The sequence below is a fragment of the Rhinatrema bivittatum genome, chromosome 2 (genome assembly GCF_901001135.1).
Source record: "Rhinatrema bivittatum chromosome 2, aRhiBiv1.1, whole genome shotgun sequence".
NCBI lineage: Eukaryota > Metazoa > Chordata > Amphibia > Gymnophiona > Rhinatrematidae > Rhinatrema > Rhinatrema bivittatum.
The window spans coordinates 125,074,138-125,094,836 of NC_042616.1; the positions used below are offsets into that span (position 1 = coordinate 125,074,138).

Sequence of the window (20,699 nt, forward strand, 5' to 3'; positions counted from 1 at the left end):
TAGCTGGAGGATAATATTTCTTCAGGTGGTAAAAGGGGCACCTCGAGCTTTGCTGTGATGACCTTTTGCCTGTGGACTGCGGGTCCGAGGAGGTGGCAGACAGAAGGGTTTCATGGTAATCCTTAAGCTGTGCTACCACCTCCTTAATCTTGTCTCCAAAGAGATTTTCTCCTGTACAGGGGAGGTCTGCAATACGCTCTTGTACTTCTGGCCAGAGGTCGGAAGCCCGAAGCCAGGCCATGTGTCAAGCTCCTATACTGCTGCCGCCACCCTCGCCGCCATTTCAAAGACATCATATGCCGACTTGACCAACTAAGTAAATTTTAGGTTCTTATAGTATTTATGATCTTATGATGTTTATATCTATTTTATTCTTTTATTATACTTTTATAAGGATTATTTAATTTTTGTACTATTATCTTAATTACTTATTTCATATTTGTGATTCTTAATTGATGTATTTTGTTGTATTTCCTCGCTTCCATACTACTTGTAAACCGTTGTGAAGGTTCGTCTAAGACAACGGTATATAAAACTTAATAAACATAAATATGCTTGTCACATTCCAATCCTTGTTGGATCACTTTCAGGAAGTTCTCCTGGAATTACTGACAGATGCGCTCCACCAAATCTTGAACTTTTTCCAGAGGTTCCTTGAGTATTGGCTCATATAGAACTGGTAACATGCAATCCAGGCCACCAGCATGGTCCCTTGGAAGACCTTCCTTCCTAAAGCATCAAGGGCCCTGAGACCACGACCTGGAGAAGCCAAAGCATGGGTCCGCAACCTTTTTGCCTTCTTTAAGGTGAATTCCACCACTACCAACTGGTATGAAAGCTGTCAGTGTTCAAATCCCATGGTAGGCTGTACCAAGTAGATCGCATCCATTTTTCAGTTTACTGAAGGGATGTTTTGAGAATGCTGGATTTTGGGTGTTTGTGCTGGTGGAGACCCTAAGCAATAGGGGATGGCCTGGTCCTGGGGCTCTCCAACGGGCGCTCTAAAGGACAGGCCCCTTAGATCGCGCTCCTTCGGGCGTGCAACGCCCGGCGCGCGACGCCGCTGGGAGGGGCGCAAGTTTAAGGCCCTCGATGGCGTCTTCTGATAGGCTAGGGAGCCTCTCAGGGGCGCGGCAGACTCACCGGGTGCTGGCGATTCTTCCTGCGTTTTCTTTTTTTTATTTTTTTCTCTCCGTTGGCCTCCTCTGCACGGCTCGCTGAAGGTGTGCGGGCGGGCTCCTGCCCCGATTGGGCCACGTGAGCCCCGGCAGAGGAGGCAAAGTGGGGTGGCTGCTGCCGGGATCGGCAGGGAGTGGAAAGGGACGCCGCTGGGAGGGGCACAAGTTTAAAGCCCTCGATGGCCTTCCATCAGCTCCAGAGTTGGCCAAATTGTTCCTCAAGCACGTCTTTCATCTCCATGGCCTTGCCAAAGAGATCATATCGGACCGAGGACCACAATTCACTGCAAGGTACTGGCGTTCCTTGTGTAAAAAGTTCAACATAACTTTGAATTTCACGTCGGCCTATCACCCCCAGGCCAACGGCCAAGCAGAAAGAACCAATCGGACCCTGAAGACTTTTTTTCGCTCGTATGTGAACGATCAGCAGGACAACTGGTCTGACCTACTGCCTTGGGCACACTTGTCACATAATACCCATGTCACCGCTGCCACCGATGAATCACCATTTTCCATGGTGTTTGGTCGACAATCACGTTTACCACTACCAGTACCTCTCTCCGTCCCATCGCCAGCTGCCCAATTTACGAATCACACCATTCGTCAGGTGTGGAACCAAGTCAAGGAATGCTTCAACCAAGCCGCTGAACGTTCCAAATGTACTTCCAATGCCCACAGACGTCCCGCTCCACTCTTCCATCCTGGCCAGAAGGTGAGGCTAAGCACCTGACATATAAGGTTGCGACTTCCCTCGCATCACCTGACACCAAAATATATTGGTCCTCCGGAGAGTGGGAGCTGTTTCATACCAGCTACAACTACCTCCTGCGATGGGTATCCATAATACTTTCCACGTCTCTGTGTTAAAACCACTCGTGCTCTCCTGGCCTTCCCGCAGAGATCCTCCACCTCCACAGGGCTCCACAGAACCCGACAACACCCTCCAGGTAAGAGAGGTCCTCGACATCCATCAGCGTCAAGGTCACTGGGAATACCTTCTTGCCTGGGAATGGTATGGGGCAGAAGAAAACTCCTGGGAACCCTCGCACAACATCCTAGACAAGGAATTCCTCAGTGCCTTCCACAGGGCTCACCCTGACAAACCTCGGCCGCGTAGAGGGAGGCCTAGAACGGGGGGTTCTGTTGCGTGCCCTGTCCGTGCTCGGCCCACGCATGGGCCTGCTCACCTTCCCAACTCCTCTGCAGGTCCGGGGTCGGCTTCGCCCTCGGCTGCAGCTAGTTCCTCGAGGCCTCGGCTTCCTGCCACGGCGGTCGCCGGGCCTTCCTCAGCGCACCAGGCCTCACAATGGGGCTTGGCGTCCTCTGTGGCGTTGGCCCTGCCCCTAGGTGCGTGTGCGCGCGGACCACCCAGCCCCTTAAAGGGCCAGGAGCGGGTCCAAGCTCCGTGGCGTGCCCTGATTGAACACAGTATATCAGGAAGTTCCTTCCTGCACTTCCTTGCCTTGGCAATCGGGTCAATATTGTGTATACTAGTTTGCCTCAGTGTCTCATCGCTTATTCCAGTCTTGTTCCAGTCTTGTTCCAGCGTCCTTCTGTTCCAGCATCCTTCTGTTCTGTCTTCCTGTTCCAGCGTATGTCTGTTTCTGCGTTCCCTCAGGTAGTACCTCTTGGACTGACTCTCTAGTACTGACCTCTGCCTGTTCTTGACTACGCTGATCGCTGCCCGGATACTGACTTCTGCCTGCTCTTGACTATGTTGATCGCTGCCCGGATTCTGACCTTTACCTGCCTCCTTGACCACGTCTGATCTCTGGAACCTGACCCCTGCTTTGGCTGACTACTCTCGGACTGACCTTTGGAACTTGACTCCTGCTTTGGCTGACTACTCTCGGACTGACCTTTGGAACTTGACCCCTGCTTTGACTGACTACTCTCGGACTGACCTTTGGAACTTGACTCCTGCTATCACTGACCATGCCTCCTTGAGCCTGGCCCTGCTCCTAGCCTTGTCATCGCAGACACTGTTCTGGCCTTCCTTGATTCCCCAAGCCTCCAGTCTTGACATTGACCGCGCACCCTTGATCCTGGTGGGCATACCTCCATACATCCTTTCAGAGAGACCCTATGAGGCCCACCTAATTCCAAGCGGCCCAGGTCTCCAAGGGCTCCACCCGGGGGGACCTCGGGCTTCAAGTGGTGAAGCTCCAGCTAGCCTCTCTCTCCTCCTGTCTTCCGCCTCCTGGTGGCAGGTGCTTCCTGGGCCCGACCAGAGAGACGCTCCTCTCTGCCTCAGGACAAGGGTCCACCTCCATGCGCAACAATGGCCTCTGCTATTACTGACATCAGTAGCATGGGATCTTCTTGGTGTTTGGGTACTTGCCAGATTCTTGTGGCCTGGTTTGGCTTCTGTTGGAAACAGAATGCTGAGCTTGATGGACCCTTGGTCTGACCCAGCATGGTAATTTCTTATAATCTTATGTTCTTAACATGAGCAGCATAGAACAGGTGCCAACGTGCACAACTAGAGCTGCGATAACTAGGGAAGCAGGCCTGCACCCAAGAACAGGGCCCACGGTAGGAAGAGTTGGGGTTTCATGGCTGAAATAGACTACGGAGGACTGACTGTCCAAAAGAACTGTCACGTCGGCAATCCCTATCCAGACAATAATGAGAGGCAAATGTATGGAGAGAACTCCAGGTTGCCACCCTGCAAATCTCGTGAATGGGAACGGCATGCAAGTGAGCTACTGAAACTGACATGGCCCAAAAGGAAAGAGCCTTGACGTGACCTTCAAGCTGCAAGCCTGCTTGAGCATAGCAGAAGAAAATACAGTCTGCTAGCCAAAGGGATATGGTCTGTTTAGTCACTGCAACCCCCAACCTTTTTTTGTCGAAGACAAAAAGTTGAGTGGTCAGGCAATGAGGAGCCGTCCGGTCAACATAAAAGGCTAGAACCCTTTTACAATCCAGGGTATGCAGTGCGCGCTCACCTTGGTAAGCGTGCAGCCTTGGAAAAATGGAAGGCAGGACAATGGAACTCCAAGACCACTTTAGGGAGGAACTTCGGATGCGCACATAAGACCACCTTAACATGACAAAATCTGGTATAAGGGGGGTACGACAACAGAGCTTGCAGTTCACTGACCCTGCACACTGAAGTAACCACTAAGAAGATGACCTTCCAGAATAGGTACTTCAGGTCACAAAAGTGCAAGGGCTCAAATGGAGTTGGTACAGGACTACGTTGATGTCTCAGGAGACCACTGGAGGACGAGTGGGAGGCTTAGGTTGCAACAAGCCCCCCCATGAACCGCCTCACAAGCGGATTAGTGGAAATGGAGGCACCATCTCTCCCCTGATGGTATGCTCCAATGGCACTAAGGTGAACCCTCACCAAAGTGGTCTGCAGACCAGACTCAGAGGTCCAATACATATCTAAAAGCTACAATGGGGAACAAGAGAAGGGATCCAGACCATGTCCCACACACCAAGCCGAAAGCCGCTTCCACATGAAATTGTAAGATTTTCTCGTGGAGGGTGTTCTGGGCTCCAAGAGGACTGGAGATAAGCCTTCCAAAAAGCCCAGGGCCTGTACCATCATCCGATCAACATCCAAGCCATGAGAGACAAGGCTTGAAGGTTGGGGTAGCAGAGCCTGCCCTGGTCCTGAGAGATCAGGTCCGGAGCAGTCCCCAACCAGATCGGAGGGCACAAAGCCAGCTCCTGTAGAAGTGGGAACCAGACCTGGCGAGGCCAAAAAGGTGTGACTAGGATCATGGTACCTTGGTCTTTTCGGAGCTTTTGGAGTGTTTTTGAGATCAGTGGAAGGGGAGGATAAGCATACAGCAGAGCAGTGCCCCAGTGAAGTGAAAAGGCATCTGAAGCAGATCCCTTGCTCACTCGGTCCAGGGAGCAGAATCGATTCACCTTTTTTGTTTTCTGAGGAAGCAAACAGGTCCATGTCCAGGATCCCCCACAAGCGAAAGATGCGGTTCGCTACCTCTTGATTGAGGGACCACTCATGAGGTCAGAAGGCCTGATTCAATGAGTCCGCTAGGTTGTTGTCCATCCTGGGGAGATATGCCGTACTTAAGGGCCCACAACCAGATCTGGACTGCTTCCTGACAGAGGCTGTACAACCCTGTTCTACCCTGCTTGCTCAAATACCACATCGTCACCTGATTGTCAGTCTGAACTAGGACCACTTTGTTGTGCACATACTCCCTGAATGCCTTCAGGGCGTACTGGATCGCCCGTAATTCCAGGAAGTTGATCTGGGCCTGGGTCTCCTGCAAGGACCAAAGACCCTGAGTGTGGAGGTCTGCAATATGGGTTCCCCAACCTGTGTGAGATGCGTCATGGGTGAGGACAATCTGGGGCTGCAGGCTCCAGAAAGGCATTGTCATAATCCGCTATGCTGATGGGAGGAGCAATCAGATAGGAGTAGCAATCTGATGTATTCCGTAGGCGGAGTAGCAATCTATTGTTATAGACTGCTGGAGATAGTAGTGGGTGGATCCTTAGGCCGGTGGCAGATGACCACGCCCCAGGGGAAGATCCCGAGAGGGACCACCAGCTAGGCTTAGAGTATGGAGACAGACACAAACTAGTTCTTTTATTAAACAGGTCTTGAAACCACCAGAGGTGGCAGTAGTGAGCTGAGTGCCCGGGAGGGCTGAAGTCCCTCAGATACTGGAACAGCAATCCCTGGATGGCTGAGCTGTTGAGAAACTGTAGACAGTGAGTAGGCAGGGTATGCAGAGTTCATGAACAGAACTTAGATGACAACACTCACATACTGGTCTTAGGAAGCTCAGGAGCTGGAAAGGATAGGCCCTCGAGGAGCGAGTACCTGGTTCCAGGGAATGCTCTGAGAGAGCCATGGTAACTCACAATGATGTAGATATTGATGGCTTCCAGGCAGAAGAGAATCAGCAGATAGTCAGGAACGAGGGCCCTCGAGGAGCGAGTACCGGTTCCTGTCTGTAACCTGAAAAGCAAAGAGAGAGCGAGGCCCCCGAGGAGCCCCTTCGGTAAGTCCGAGGAGGAGGAGTAGCTTAGGTAGGGTAACCGAGGAAACCTTGTCCTATCCGTTGCTAACTTGGTTTGTTAGCAATATCAGAGACCTTTAAATATCGGAAGCGGATAACGTCATCTCAGGGGGACGCCCCTGAGGTTCGCACCCATGCTGGTACTTCACTCGAAGCGTGCACGCGCCCTAGGCTTCAGGCAACATGGCGGAATGCAGCGTCGAGCCGGACCGGGGACGGAGGAGGGAGACGGCAGGGAGACATCGCAGCAGCCAGCCTTCCTTCAGATCTGGAGGGAGTCACCACAGAAGTAAAGATGACGGAGTGAAGACGTTGGGAAGCGACGGTCGCAACAGGCATCCCCGGTTCCAGATTGGATGGATTGGCCCACTACACAAGGGATTGCCGAAGGGAAGAGGTGATCTGGACACAAGCTCGAAGATCCTGGGTGGCTTGACACCGCTGGGAGGGTAATGTCCACTGAACCCTGTGCATGGGAAATCAAGCAAATGGCGTAATGTGCATCTTCACAGCCATATGACCCAGAAGTCGTAGGAACTGGTGGGCTGAGACATGGGAGCAGCTGGAGACTACCCAAGCAAGGGCAGGAAGAGTCTCTGTCCTATCTCGAGGAAGAAAGGCCTTCTTCTGGACTGTGTCCAGCCTGGCCCCGATGAAGTCCAGTTGTAATGATGGCTGGAGAAGGGATTTCAGATAGTTGATAAGAAATCCAAGATTTTCCAAGACGCATATTGTGACTTGCAGGGAACGCAGCGCCCCCTACCTGGAGTCGCACTTGATAAGCCAATTGTCGAGGTAAGGGAATATATGAACCCCTCACCTCTGAAGATAGGCCCCCACTACCACCAGGCATTTGGTGAAAACACGGGGCGTGGATGCTAGGCCAAAGGGCAGTGCGCAGTACTGGTACTGTTCCTCCTCTACTAGGAATTGTAAGTACCTCTGATCCCCCGGGGAAATGGGGATATGGGCATATGCATCTTTGAGCCAGTCCCCTGCCTTGAGAATGGGAATCAAAGTGCCCAATGAGACCAATTTGAACTTCTCTCTGACCAGAAACAGGTTCAACGCCCTCAGATCTAGAATAGGGTGAAGGCCACCAGTTTTCTTGGAAATCAGGAAATACCTGGAGAAGAACCCATCCCGTTGCTGGTTTGGCAGGACTGGTTCCACTGCTCGAGCTATTAAGAGGGCAGAGAGCTCTAGTTGAAGCACCTGTTGCTTCCCTTCTTCTTCCCACCGTGGGCACAGAGGACAGCGGGATGGAATTCATTGGAAATGCAATTTGTACCCCTGCCGTACAATGGACAGGACGCAGAGGTCTGATGTAATTGAAGTCCATTGGTTTGCGAATAACTTCAGGTGGCCTTCCACCGGAGGGTTGACACCATGGGGCAGAGGAGGCTGGCTCATGCTTGCTGGCCGCCAGTCAAAATCTCGTGATGATGTTTTGTGGCATAGACGGAGTCAGGCAGAGCATACAAGGTTGTCGCGCCCTCGGTATTGCCAGAGGATGCTGAGGTCTCGATCTAGAGGCCGGTGGGTAGTACCTACGTGGCCAGTAAAAAGGCCGCCTTGGATACTATCTAGGAGACATTTTGCTGGAAGGCTGGGTGTCTGAAGTACTGGCTAACAACTGTTGAAGGGTTTCATAATAGTCCCTCAGTTGTGCCACCGCCTCTTTAATCTTGTCCCCAAACAGGTTTTCACCCATACAAGGCAGATCTGCCAGGCGGTCCTGGAACTCAGGGCACAGATTGGAGGCACACAGTCAAACCATATGGCGAGCTCAATGCCTGCTGCGGCAATTCTCATAGCCGTCTCAAACACATCATACGCAGAGTGAACCTCATGTTTATCACATTCCAGGCTTTGCTGCACAATCTTCTGAAATTCCTCCTGAAATTGTTGCAGGAGGTTTTCCCCCCAACTCTTGAGCTTGTTTCCAGAGGTTCCTGGAGTACTGATCCATATAGAGTTGATAGCAAGTGATGTGCTAACATAGAGCCTAGAAACACCTGGCGTTCAAGAGCGTCCAGAGCCCTATGCTCGCAGCCTGGGGCTGAGGCATGAGTGTGAACCTCTTCACCTTCTTTAGGGCCGATTCCACCACCACCACCACTTGGTGAGGGAGCTGCCGATGTTCAAATCCGGTGGTAGGCTGGACCAAATAGAATGCATCCGTCTTGCAATTCACAGGAGCAAAGAAGATGGAGTATTCCCAGAGTCGGGCTATCAGCTCCTTAAAGATGTCATGGACTGGAACAGCCACCACCTCCTTAGGAGCATCCAGGAATTGCAGGACCTCCAACATCTTGTGCCGAAAATCCTGCTCCGTTAAAAGCTGGAAATGCACCAACGCTGCCATGGCCATAATGAACCCAGCGAAGTAAAGATCTTCCAGGGAGATTTTTGCCTCTCCTCAGGTGGAGAGGGTTCCAGGACAACAAATCCTCCGATTCCTCCGTGGAGGAAAAAGAGGCCACCCCTTCCCAGGGATCATAAGGGGCCTCCCCTTCGCTTTGAACTTCCAGAGATGCGAGGGGGTTGAGTGCCCATCTATGCCCTAAGCGTCGAGCCAGGTCGCGCAGGACCCCTTGGAATCGAAGGTGGTATCAAGGGCACCTGGAAGGATTCAAAGTCGCATGGGCGCCGATGGATACACCGCCTTCAAGAGCACTGGGGGCTCCAATGGTACCAAAGGCATCAGTCCCAAGGACCCCGGGAGCACCGGAGAGTGTCAGGGCATCGTGCGTAGGCAAGGCACCATCAACCCCAATGGCCCTTCCTTGTCCAAGGAATTGCTCACCTGAATGGGAACCGGTGGCAGCAGCAGCGATGCTCCCCACGACTGCGAAAGGGCTTGGGGCATTGGAGCTGGCTGCATCAGCAATACACCGAGCAGCATATCCAGCCGCTCCAGGAGAGGTGCAAGCACCACTGGAGACTCTTGTGGAAGTGGTGATCCCAGTGGATCCAGAGGCTCGATGTCCTGCAGGGCCCGGCCAACTGCCAACTATAGGCACCTATTTAACTGGAGCTGGCTGCATCAGCAATACACCGAGCAGCATATCCAGCCGCTCCAGGAGAGGTGCAAGCACCACTGGAGACTCTTGCGGCAGTGCTGATCCCGGTGGATCCAGAGACTCGAGGTCCTGCAGGGCCCGGCCAACTGCCAACCGCCAACCATAGGCACCTATTTAACTCCTTCTCAAAAGATGCCGAGGATAGCACGGCCTAAGGAGGAGAAGGCAGTAGAATCAGAGCAACCCCTGAGTCACAGGATGACTCTGAACAATCCATTGACACCGGTGGAGGCTTCCGAGAGTCCTCAGAAGGACTGGTGGGAATCACTTCCTCCGCACAAGACCGCTTTGGGAAAGGAACCAATGCAGTCGATGCCTTCCCATGGTTTGACTTGGAGGAAGATGAGCGGGTCGGTGCTTCCTCGACTTCTCCCGGTGCTCACCTTGGTCTTTACCCGGAGCCAATGGCAACGGCGAAGATCCTGGCCTAGATCGTGAAGACACCGAATGCGCTCGGTCCCCCGCTCCTATCTCAGGATCATTGAACGGCAGCGGAGGAGACACCGAGGGGGTTGATGCTGGGACTTCCTTTCCCTGTGGAGTAGAAGTCCCAGATGATGACGACAGATCTGATTTTTTGGAGCCGAACAGCTTTTCCATCTTGTCTAACCGTGCCCGACGACACTTGGGGGTCAAATGGGCACAAAGATCGCAACCACGGACATAGCAAATGTTGCTTACCTGTAACAGGTGTTCTCACAGGATAGCAGGATGTTAGTCTTCACATATGGGTGACATCACAGGATGGAGCCCAATCACGGAACACTTCTGTCAAAGTTTCCAGAACTTTGACTGGCCTCTACTGGGCATGCCCAGCAAGGCACTAACCCTGCAGCCAGCAGGGGTCCCCCTTCAGTCTTGTTAAAAAGCTACAAGTAGTGCTGAAAATAAAATAAGAAAACGTTACGAACCCAACACCGCAAGGCGGCGGGCGGTTTTCATAAGGACTAAAATCCTGCTGTCCTGTGAGAACACCTGTTACAGGTAAGCAACATTTGCTTTCTCACAGGACAAACAGGATGGTAGTCCTCACATATGGGTGAGTACAGAGCTGAGGCTGTCCGAATATGCACCAAATGTACTCAGGTGTGCAAGGCACTAGGCCTGGTTGAAATTTGGCCGAGGGCATCCTGAACCCCACCGGGCAGGCGGAAGGGTGTTGGTACGTCATGTTGTAAATAGGTTGCGCAAGACAGACTGGCCGAAGATGGAATCTTGTCTTCCGGCTTTGTCCAAGCAATAGTGGGCTGTAAAAGTATGAAGAGAACTCCAGGTGGCTGCCCTGCAAATGTCAGGAAGTGGCACTGATCGTAGGCATGCTACTGAAGTCGCCATGGCCCTCACAGAGTGTGCTTTAACACAGTCTTGAAGTGGAATGCCCGCTTGCTGATAGCAAAAGGATATGCAGTCCACCAACCAGGAGGAGAGAGTCTGTTTACCCACAGGCTGCCCCAATTTGATAGGATGGAAAGAGACAAACAATTGAGTGCTTTTCCTGTGGGCAGCTGTACGGCCTAGGTAGAACGCTAGAGCCCGTTTGCAGCCAAAGGTATGCAGAGTCTGCTCTCCTGGATTGGAATGGGGCCTGGGAAAAAAGGTAGGCAGTATGATGGATTCATTGAGATGAAACTCCGAAACTACCTTAGGTAAGAACCTTAGGTAAGTACTGCCCTGTCCTGCAGAAGTTTAGTGTAAGGCGGGTAGGTAACTAGAGCCTGTAATTCACTATCTCTGTGAGCGGAAGTGATTGCCAAAAGGAAAATCACTTTCCATGTGAGATATTGAAGGTCACAGGATTGAAGAGGCTCGAATGGTGGTTTCATGAGCCGACCCAAAACTAGGTTGAGATCCCAAGAAGGGGCCGGAGGACGCAGAGGAGGCTTGCGGTGAAGCAAGCCCTTCAAAAATCGTGTAACAAGGGGTTGTACTGATATGGGAACATCCCTGATACCTTTATGGAAGGCGGCTACCACACTGACATGCATCCTGATGGAGGAAGTTTTTAGACCTGACTTTGACAAGTGCCAGAGATAGTCCAGAAACTTCGTGATTGGACAGGGATCAAGGGATTGAGAAGAGCACCATGACGTGAACCTGGTCAATTTGTAAGAATACGATCTCGTGGAAGGCTTTCGTGAAGCGATCAGCACACGGGAAACTGGTTCAGAAAGGTTAAGTGGCTAAAGGATTAACCTTTCAACATCCATGCCATCAGGGACAAGGCTTGAAGATTGGGGTGGCGGAGGCACCCGTCATTTTGAGTGATTAGAAGCGGGTCCTTTCCCAAGGGAATGTGCCTGCGAATGAAGAGATCCTGAAGTATTGGAAATCAAACTTGGCATGGCCATTGGGGTGCTATCAGGATCATGGTTCCCTTGTCCTGACGTAGCTTCACGAGAGTCTTCGAGAGAAGTGGAAGTGGAGGGAATGCATATAGGAAATCGGTTGCCCATGATAGGGAGAACGCGTCTCTTGGCTGATAGTGTTGGCTGTGAGTCAGAGAGCAGAAGTTGTCTACTTTGCGATTTTGAGGTTACGCAAAGAGGTCTATTTGAGGATAACCCCATTGGTGGAAGATCAGGTTCGCTACTGAGGAGTTGAGAGACCACTCGTGCGGTTGAAAGGTGTGACTGAGCTTGTCTGCCAACACATTGTCCACTCCCGGCAAGTAGATGGCCCTGAGATACATCGAGTGGGAGAGGGCCTCCGCCCATATCTGTGCAGCTTCCTGACATAGAAGGTAGGAGCCCGTCCCTCCCTGTTTGTTGATGTACCACATGGCCACCTGGTTGTCCGTCTGGATCAGGATGACTCGATTGGAGAGGCGATCCTGAAATACCCTGAGAGCATATCTGATTGCTCACAGCACCAGGAAATTTATTTGGTGTTTTGCTTCCTCTGGAGACCAAGATCCTTGTGTCTGCAGATTGGCCACATGGGCTCTCCAGCCGAGGTTGGAAGCATTGGTGGTGAGAGTTATTTGAGGGTTTGGAGCCTGGAAGGGCAAGACTTGGAGGAGATTGACCTGATTTCTCCACCAGGCAAGAGACTGATGGAGTCAGTCCATTGTGACCGTAGAGTCCACTGCATGACTCTCATGGCCAAGCGGGGTAACCTGAACTGAGGACGCCATGTGTCCTAGGAGGATGAGAAAGCAGTGTGCAGTCTTGGAGTGCTGAGACTGCAGCTGGTGTGCAAGAGACATCAGAATGAGAGCTCGCTGTCGAGGCAGAAAAGCCTTTGCCTGCAAGGTGTCCAAGTCTGACCCAATGAACGATAAGGTTTGAGATGGGACTAAGTAGGATTTGTCGTAGTTGAGAAATCTGAGTGAAATTAGAGTGTGTAAAGTAAGATGTAGGGACGACAGAGCAGCTTGCTGAGTGGGAGCCCTCATTAACCAATTGTCTAGATAGGGGTAGATGTGGACACCCTGAGTCCTGAGGAAGGCTGCAATTACGACGAAGCATTTTGTGAAGACTGATGGTGCAGACGCAAGGCCGAATAGAAGCACTCGGTACTGATAGTGCTTGGGGCCTACTAGAAACCTCAGGTATTTGCGATGAGATGGAATTATCGCGATATGAGTGTATGCGTCCTGGAGGTCTAGAGAGCAGAGCCAGTCTCCTCTTTGTAGAAGAGGAACAAGAGAGCCCAAAGTTACCATTTTGAACGTCTCTTGCTGGAGGTACTTGTTGAGGGTACGTAGATCCAAAATTGGATGAATGCCTCCCGATTTTTTGGGGATTAGAAAGTACCGAGAATAGAACCCTAGGACATGCTGAGAGCAGGGTACTGGTTCTATTGCCTTGGACTGGAGGAAGAGGGAGATCTCCTATTCCAGAAGAATGGAGTGAACAGATGTTCTCCACGTCGGAAGAGGAGGGCAGTCCAGTGGAATGGAGAGAAAATTCAGACGATAACCTTGAGCAATTATCACTAGGACCCACTTGTCTGAGGTGATTGAGTGCCACCTGTTGTTGAAATGGCACAATCGACCTCCCACTGGTATGTGGGGCAATGGAAGCTGGCAGCTGCTCTCTATGCAGAAGTAAAAAACTGGAAGCAGGGCCCGGCTGAGGAGCTGCTTGCGGTTTTTGCTTTCGTGTCTGATGAGACTGGGCTTTTTGAAATGGTCTCGTAGAACGGGTTCTAGTTGGTGGCGGGTAGGACTTCTTCGGGCGGAAGAATGACTTCTTAGAGTCCTTCCGAAAGGGCCGTTTTGAAGAGTAATCAGAAGGCATCACAGGGAGCTGTCTCAGGGTCTCATGATGGTCCTTGAGTTCCGCCACTGTCCGTTGAATCTGCTCGCCAAACAGATTGTCTCCTACACAAGGCAGGTCGGATAATCTGTCTTCAACTTCAGGGCGAAGGTCGGAAGACTTGAGCCAGGCCCATCGTCTTGCTGAGATAGCTGCTGCAGATACCCTGGTAGCAGTGTCAAAGACATCGTAAGATGATCTGATCACATTCTTGCCTGCCTCAAAACCCTTGTTTACTAGAGTTTGGAGTTGCTCTTGAAATTGTTGAGGCAGGGAATCTGTTAAGTCTTGTATCTGCTTAAATAAGACCCTATTATATTGGATCATATAGAGCTGATAAGAGGCAATTCTGGAGATGAACATTGATCCCTGGAAGACCTGACGAACAATGGCATCTAGAAATTTCTGTTCCTTGCCTGGGGGAAAGGAAGTGTGAGGTTTTGATCGCCTTACTCTTTTCTGGGCAGATTCAACAACCACAGATTGGTGATCCAATTGAGGTTTGTGAAAGCCTGGAGCTGACTGAACGAGATAGGTGGTGTCAGCTTTCCTGTGGACTGGAGCAACAGAGCCAGGATGTTCCCAGTTCTTTTTGAGGAGATCCAGAAGAACCTGGTGGATAGGGATGGAGGTTATTTCCTTGGGAGCATCCAGGAATTGTAACAGCTCCATCATTTGATGCCTGTCATCTTGTTCAGTCTGTAATTGGAAGGGAACCAATTCAGACATCTTCTTCACAAAATTTATGAAGGAAAGGTCCTCTGGAGGAGAACGCTTTCTGCTTTCAGTAGGTGAAGGTGGTGAAGGAAATCATCAGTGTCTGGTGAAGAATCACCAGTCCAGGTGTCGTAGGGATCAGCACCTGCTCCTCAAGGGACTAGAGGAGGACGGGGCGGTAGGATCCGCGAAGGTCCAGGTTGACGCTCCGAAGGACTCAAAGGAATAACTGGAGGCACCGATGAAGGCATCGAAGGCACCGGTGCAGGCATCAAGGGCATCGATGGATGGCTCGATGGTGCCGATGGACATGTCAGCACCGATGGGTGGATCAGTGGCACTGACGGCCTATGGGCATCGATGGCTGAGGCATCGGCAGAACTCCCGATGGAGGGATGCAGAACGGTGTTTCTCCTCCCGATGACAATGCAAGTTGGGAGGGCACCGGAGCCATCGGTGACCTGGGGCCATCGGTGGAAAAGCGGCCATAAGCGCTTCCATCCTCGAGAGCAGCAGTGCCAACACTGCTGGAATCGGGTCAGTGGTCGGTTCCGCAATCGGTACCGGTGTCGATGCCGGAGGAACCTGGAGTCGATGCATTGCCTTGTCGATGGCCTCCTGAACAATCTGGTCCAGTTCTTCTCGGAGACCTGGAGCAAGCAGCCCAGCTCCGGAACAGAAGAAGGAGGCAGAGGCATAGCCGGAGGGACCACCGTTAAAGGCGGAGTCGCGGCTCCCGATACCCTGTCGGGTGAGGGTTGCCTCGGTGACCCAGTCGCCGAAAAGGTCGGTGCCTTTCTGGACGGAGTTTCTTCGACGGCAGCTCAGACGATGGCGAGGTTGATGATTTCGCTCCCTCGATGGTCCGAGACTTTCGATGCCTGTGGTGATGTTTATCTCTACGATCCCCTCGGTCCTGAGGGGGAGTAGAGGCTGTCGAAGGCTGAGAAGTCATCGATGCCGGATGGTCACTGGCCGGAAGTCGATGCTGGCGCGAAGTCGATGGTGCCAGTTCCGACAACGTCGATGCAATTGACGGCGTCGGGTTTTGAGCACGGAAGAGAAGTTCCATTTTCTCCATTCTAGCCTTGCGACCTTTTGGTGTCATAAGGGCATATTTGGTGCAGGTTAGGACATCGTGCTCACATCCGAGACACATTACTCAGACCTTGTGAGGATCTGTGATGGACATGGTGCGATTACAGTCCAGGCACCGACGGAACCTCGACGCTATGGCCATGAAAAAATTGATGTAAACTTAATATGTGACAAAGGAAGGACTTGATGTAAATTTAGATGTGAAAGTATTGGATATATATACTGTATACTCTATGTCAATACTTGTCAACACTTATTCCACAAATTTAGAGACGCTACTCCCAAACTACTAATGTATCATGATTATGACCATCATAATAGGCTTCATCGAATGAGCTTTCGCGTATTAAGACTCGGCCTTATATATAATCATAGGTCATCTTAGTTCAACAGTCTTATCAGACTAATTTGGCCAGAAAAATTTTTTTATGAAACAGAGGGTACTAAATATAGGTGCCCGATATGTTTTAAAATTTCCATGCAAGTGCTGTATAAGCTACCAAGGGAACAACTATGTTTTCTTTGACCCTAAACAGGTGAGGGATTTTCTATTGGGTCACCCCGCTGAAATACCTGTAGTGTGATCGGCTAAGTTAGAAGTGGTTGCTCTCCTATCTTTTCTATCTATTAATGCATGTTTGCAAATATTGTTCACTTCGTTCAATTTAGCTCTTGCCTCAATAATTCTTATATTTAAGAATGTATATGGAAGGTAAATTTCTCTTTTTTCCTGTTATTAGAAAATTCTTGTTATACTTGATTCCAGATTATGTACCGTATTTCCCTTTAAGAAATGATTCATGATGTTTAATTGTGAAAATTTGAAAATAGAAAATTTAAAAAAAAAAATTTTCTGGCCAAATTAGTCTGATAAGACTGTTGAACTAAGATGACCTATGATTATATATAAGGCCGAGTCTTAATACGCGAAAGCTCATTCGATGAAGCCTATTATGATGGTCATAATCATGATACATTAGTAGTTTGGGAGTAGCGTCTCTAAATTTGTGGAATAAGTGTTGACAAGTATTGACATAGAGTATACAGCATGAAAAAACTGAGCCACGGTACGGTCGACAGCCAGTAGGCCACGAGGGCCAAACTCGATGGTAAGCGACAGAAAATGGGTAAAAAACTTACCGGAGTACCGCGGCTTGAAAAAGTTGAAGGAGGGACCCCTGTGGGGTAAAGTAAATTTTAGTAATTCTGTGAGGAAAATTCCTGTCAGGAATCTCTGCAGAGCTCCTTAACCGCGTGGCTACTGCTGCGCGGAAAAAGAAGACTGAAGGGGGACCCTTGCTGACTGCAGGGTTAGTGCCATGCTGGGCATGTCCAGTAGGGGCCAGTCAAAGTTCTGGAAACTTTGACAGAAGTGTTCCGTGATTGGGCTCCATGTCACCCATATGTGAGGACTACCATCCTGCTTGTCCTGTGAGAACGTGCGATGCCCCCAGGCAAAGAACACAACCTCGTTGGGATCTGTGATGGACATAGACTGGGGGCACTGGGGGCATTGGAGAAAGCCGGACAATGCCATGACAAAGAGAACGCAGTGCGTGGTCGATGGTTGCGGCCACCAGGAGACGACACTATCGGTGATTGACCACGAGTACCCAAAAACTTACCGAAAGCTGAGAAGGGAAAACCGCAAAATGCAGAGGGACCCATCGCAACACTAGAAGATGAAGAACTTGAAATTTCAAGAAACAAGCGCGAGCTCGACGACCGCGAGGCTTAAGCTCTGTGGAAAAAGAGAGACTGAAGAGGGACCCTGCATGGCAGCATGCTAGGCATGCTCAGTGTGTCTGTCAAAGTTTCTAGAAACTCTGACAAAAGTTTTCCGTGCCAGGCTCCATCTGTACTTCAACTTCTTATCTTCTCCACCTTTGACTATTGCAACTCCTTACTAACTGGAATACCTTTTTCATCCCTCAAACCACTCCAAATATTGCAGAACTCAGCCACCAGAGTCCCAACTGGAACAAAAAGAAGTGAACACATAACACCAATATTGACCTCACTTCACTGGCTCCCTATTACTGCACATATTGCTTACAAATCAATGACCATAATCCACAAAATTCTAAACAATGATCATCAAGGTCTTAACACCCTAAACATAATCCCTCAAAATCCTCCAAGAAACCTACGCTCTAATAACTCAGGTTACCTAAGCATTCCCCCTATCAAAGATGCGCATCTGGCAACCACAAGAGAAAGAGCCTTTTCAATTGCCTCACCTAAACTTTGGAACACCCTACCTAAATTCCTGAGAACCCAACATGACCTAAAAATATTCAAAAAGGACCTAAAAACTAATGTTCTGCAAATTCTACACTGACCCTCAGACGTCTGATCATCCCAACTCTCAACTGAACTCTCAGTTATAAACCTCTTAATATATTCTCTTCACCCTGAACTGCATATCCTCCTCATCGAACCTAATAATGCTCTCTGGACTTGATATGCTTATTTCTGATATTGTTCAAATTGGGGGGGGGTTTTTTACTGTTGCACAACTACTAAGAAAATGTATAACGTTCACATTGTTTTTTCTGTTATACAACTGCTAAGAAAAATGTATATTTTTGTAAACCATTATGATGGCTCTACTGAATGATGGTATATAAAACTCAACAAATAAATAAATAAATAAATAAATAAATAAAGATGTCAACCATGTGTGAGGACTACCATCCAATTTGTATAGTACCTGAATGTAATCTGCTTTGAAGTGCTAAAATAAAGTGCAAAAAGCAGAATATAAAAAATCTAAAATAAATAAATATAATCCTGCTTGTTCTTGGAGAACACCTATTACAGGTATGCCAGGGACAGAGGAATGCCTTTTTGGTTGCGATTGGGAATGGGGAAAGCCTACCAAGCTTCGCCCCCTCTCTAACTTCTCCCTCCCTCCCTCCGCTGGTCTCATTCATTCCCCTGCCCCCCACTAGCCACCTCGCTACCTCTATCTCAACACCTCTCTCACTTCCCCTGCCCCACCACCTATTGCTCTCTCTCCCATCCACTCCCTTTCTCGTCTCTTACTCTCTCTTCCTTTCTCCTCTATCTATGCTGATCAGCAGCACAAAGAGGAGAGCAACAGCGCCTTGAGCTGCAACTTCCCCCTCTTCCACTGCCTGGTGCAACTGTTGCTTTGAAACACACCACCATACAGAGTCCCATGTGGTTCAGAGCTGCAGGGATGCAAGATATAGCTGATGCATCACTGCCCTCCTCGTACTCCTGCTGCCAAACAGCTGCTGCCTTCCCAACCCGGCCTCAAATCTCCCACAATTTGGTGGGAAGGGTCAGATTTTGGTTAGGCCATGGCCTCTGTGGCCTAAACCATTCCAATGCTTATGAGTTAAACAACTTTGCTTTCTCTGAGGACAAGCAGAATGCTTTATCCTCACACATGGGAAATTTCTAGCTGCAGACTTCCCCAATTGCAAAAACATTTTTAAAAAAGGAGGAAAACAATGCCAACAAACCCAAATAGCTTTGGCAGCAACAGACCAAATTTATTTTCTGTAATTTTTTTTTCTATAGTGGCAGCTTGACAGAGACTCCCCAGACTGGCCAAACTTACTGTCATTGGTTGTCCCTCTCCCTGATCCTATACAAACTGTTTTTCACTTGGTATGGTGCAACTGAATATTTACTAAATGACGAACTATTTTACCAGCACAATCAGCTCTATCAATGTGCCACATTAAAAGAAAATCCAGACAAAGTTATGCTGATCAAGGATCAGATACATTAGCTGTGTTATTTATATTTCAGTGCTTTCTGTTATGAAGTAAAATACATGCATGTCACATCAGTACAAATAAAACCATGATCTTTTCTTGGTAGCTCTACAATCCTGAGGTGGTCTTGTAGATCTATCCAGATTTATATTGTAAAAAGGTTGCCAGTCATTATATACTGCTTGAACACTTCTGACATTTCATTTATTTTCCTTTGTGAAATTTTGATATTTCTTTTTACCACAATTTTAGAAATTCTAAATATAAGTGTCTGTAAATTCCTCTTGCTTTTCTGAGAGAGTCCTACAGGAAAGCCTTCCTTGTAGAGAGGAAAGCCTAAGGATGCTATTAATTAGAGAATCAGTGCACACTGAAGTCTCCAAATGAAATATCTACTATATATCCCAAGTGCCTGTTCAAAGGTGATGAGTGTACTCATTAGAATACACCCTCCTGTAAATCAAGAGGTAAGGGGAAAAGCAGATACCTCTATGCATGGGTTGAAGGTGAGCAGGGAAACTGCTAAAATAGATTTTAAATATATAATTTTAATATATACCACAGTAGGAAAGATTTACAGATCAAGGCCATATTAATATCAGTATAAACCAGGCAACTACTATCTTCTTGTCCTTACCTGTGCTACTACCAAATCTTCCATGATTTTCTTACTTCCCTTCTCCTCTTGGCTGTAAGTTAAAATAGCAATATTGATGTATTAATGTTAAAACTAATAATAATAGAAACTACTGAAGGTATTTTAGAGGGCCTCCCCCACTCCCTCCCTGTCGTGTCCGTCCCCCCCATGCTGCTTCCCTTTTTTCCCCACATATGGGGAGGGGATTTTCAGGAAGTGTTTACCTGAGGAAAACCTTCCAAAAATTGAACTCAGATAAGAAAGAATTCAGTGATGTTTGGGGTGTTTTAGTAACTATCATCCCCTTTTGGTTTAATTGTGCTCAGATCCATGCAGGCATCTTCATAAAACTATTCTGTATTCTGTGTTTAGTGTTCACTCTAGCCTATGTGAGATAGTGCAGTTGTCACATAGAGCATGATTCCTAATCTGCAAGTTACCCACGAGAACTGAAAATGGTCTCTCCCCCCTTAATGTTCAGAGTAGGATCAGCATTCTGGAAAAGAAGAAAATAGGGCATAATCCACTAAAATAAGAACTGTAAAACCTGTTCAGATGGTAAAGTTGCACTAACCTTTATGGATAAAATAATGAATTAGTGGCTTAAAGAGCAAATAAGTCAGGTTGACTAAAATTTATAACCTGGTGTCTAAAATAAGGAGCAGTGGATATATAGAGAGAAGCTGCTGTTCTGCTCACTGAGGCCTATCTTATAAATAACCAAGATGTAGAATGCAATGTCAAAATAGAGCTGAGAGTGAAGACGGATAGAAGGAGACAGAGATGAAAGAGAGAAGGACAGAGACAGAAAAGGAGACACAGGGAGAGAAGATAAAGAGACAGAGAGAAAGCATGAGGGGATGAAAAAGGGGCAACAAGGAAGGAGAGGAGAAGCACAGTAATGGAAGGAGGTAGAGAGAGGGAAGAATGAGGGACTGACGGGGACCCAGGAAAGGAAGG

The 20,699-nt window shown here is 49.0% G+C and overlaps 1 protein-coding gene across 1 annotated transcript in view; it reads right to left on the minus strand.

Annotated features, from left to right (window-relative positions):
* Window positions 1-20,699, minus strand: part of CCDC7 (coiled-coil domain containing 7) — an 820,938-nt gene that overhangs the window by 351,158 nt on the left and 449,081 nt on the right. The window contains exon 15 of the mRNA XM_029587039.1: window positions 19,740-19,791. Coding sequence (XP_029442899.1) covers window positions 19,740-19,791 — 52 coding nt within the window. The remainder of the gene's footprint in view (window positions 1-19,739; window positions 19,792-20,699) is intronic.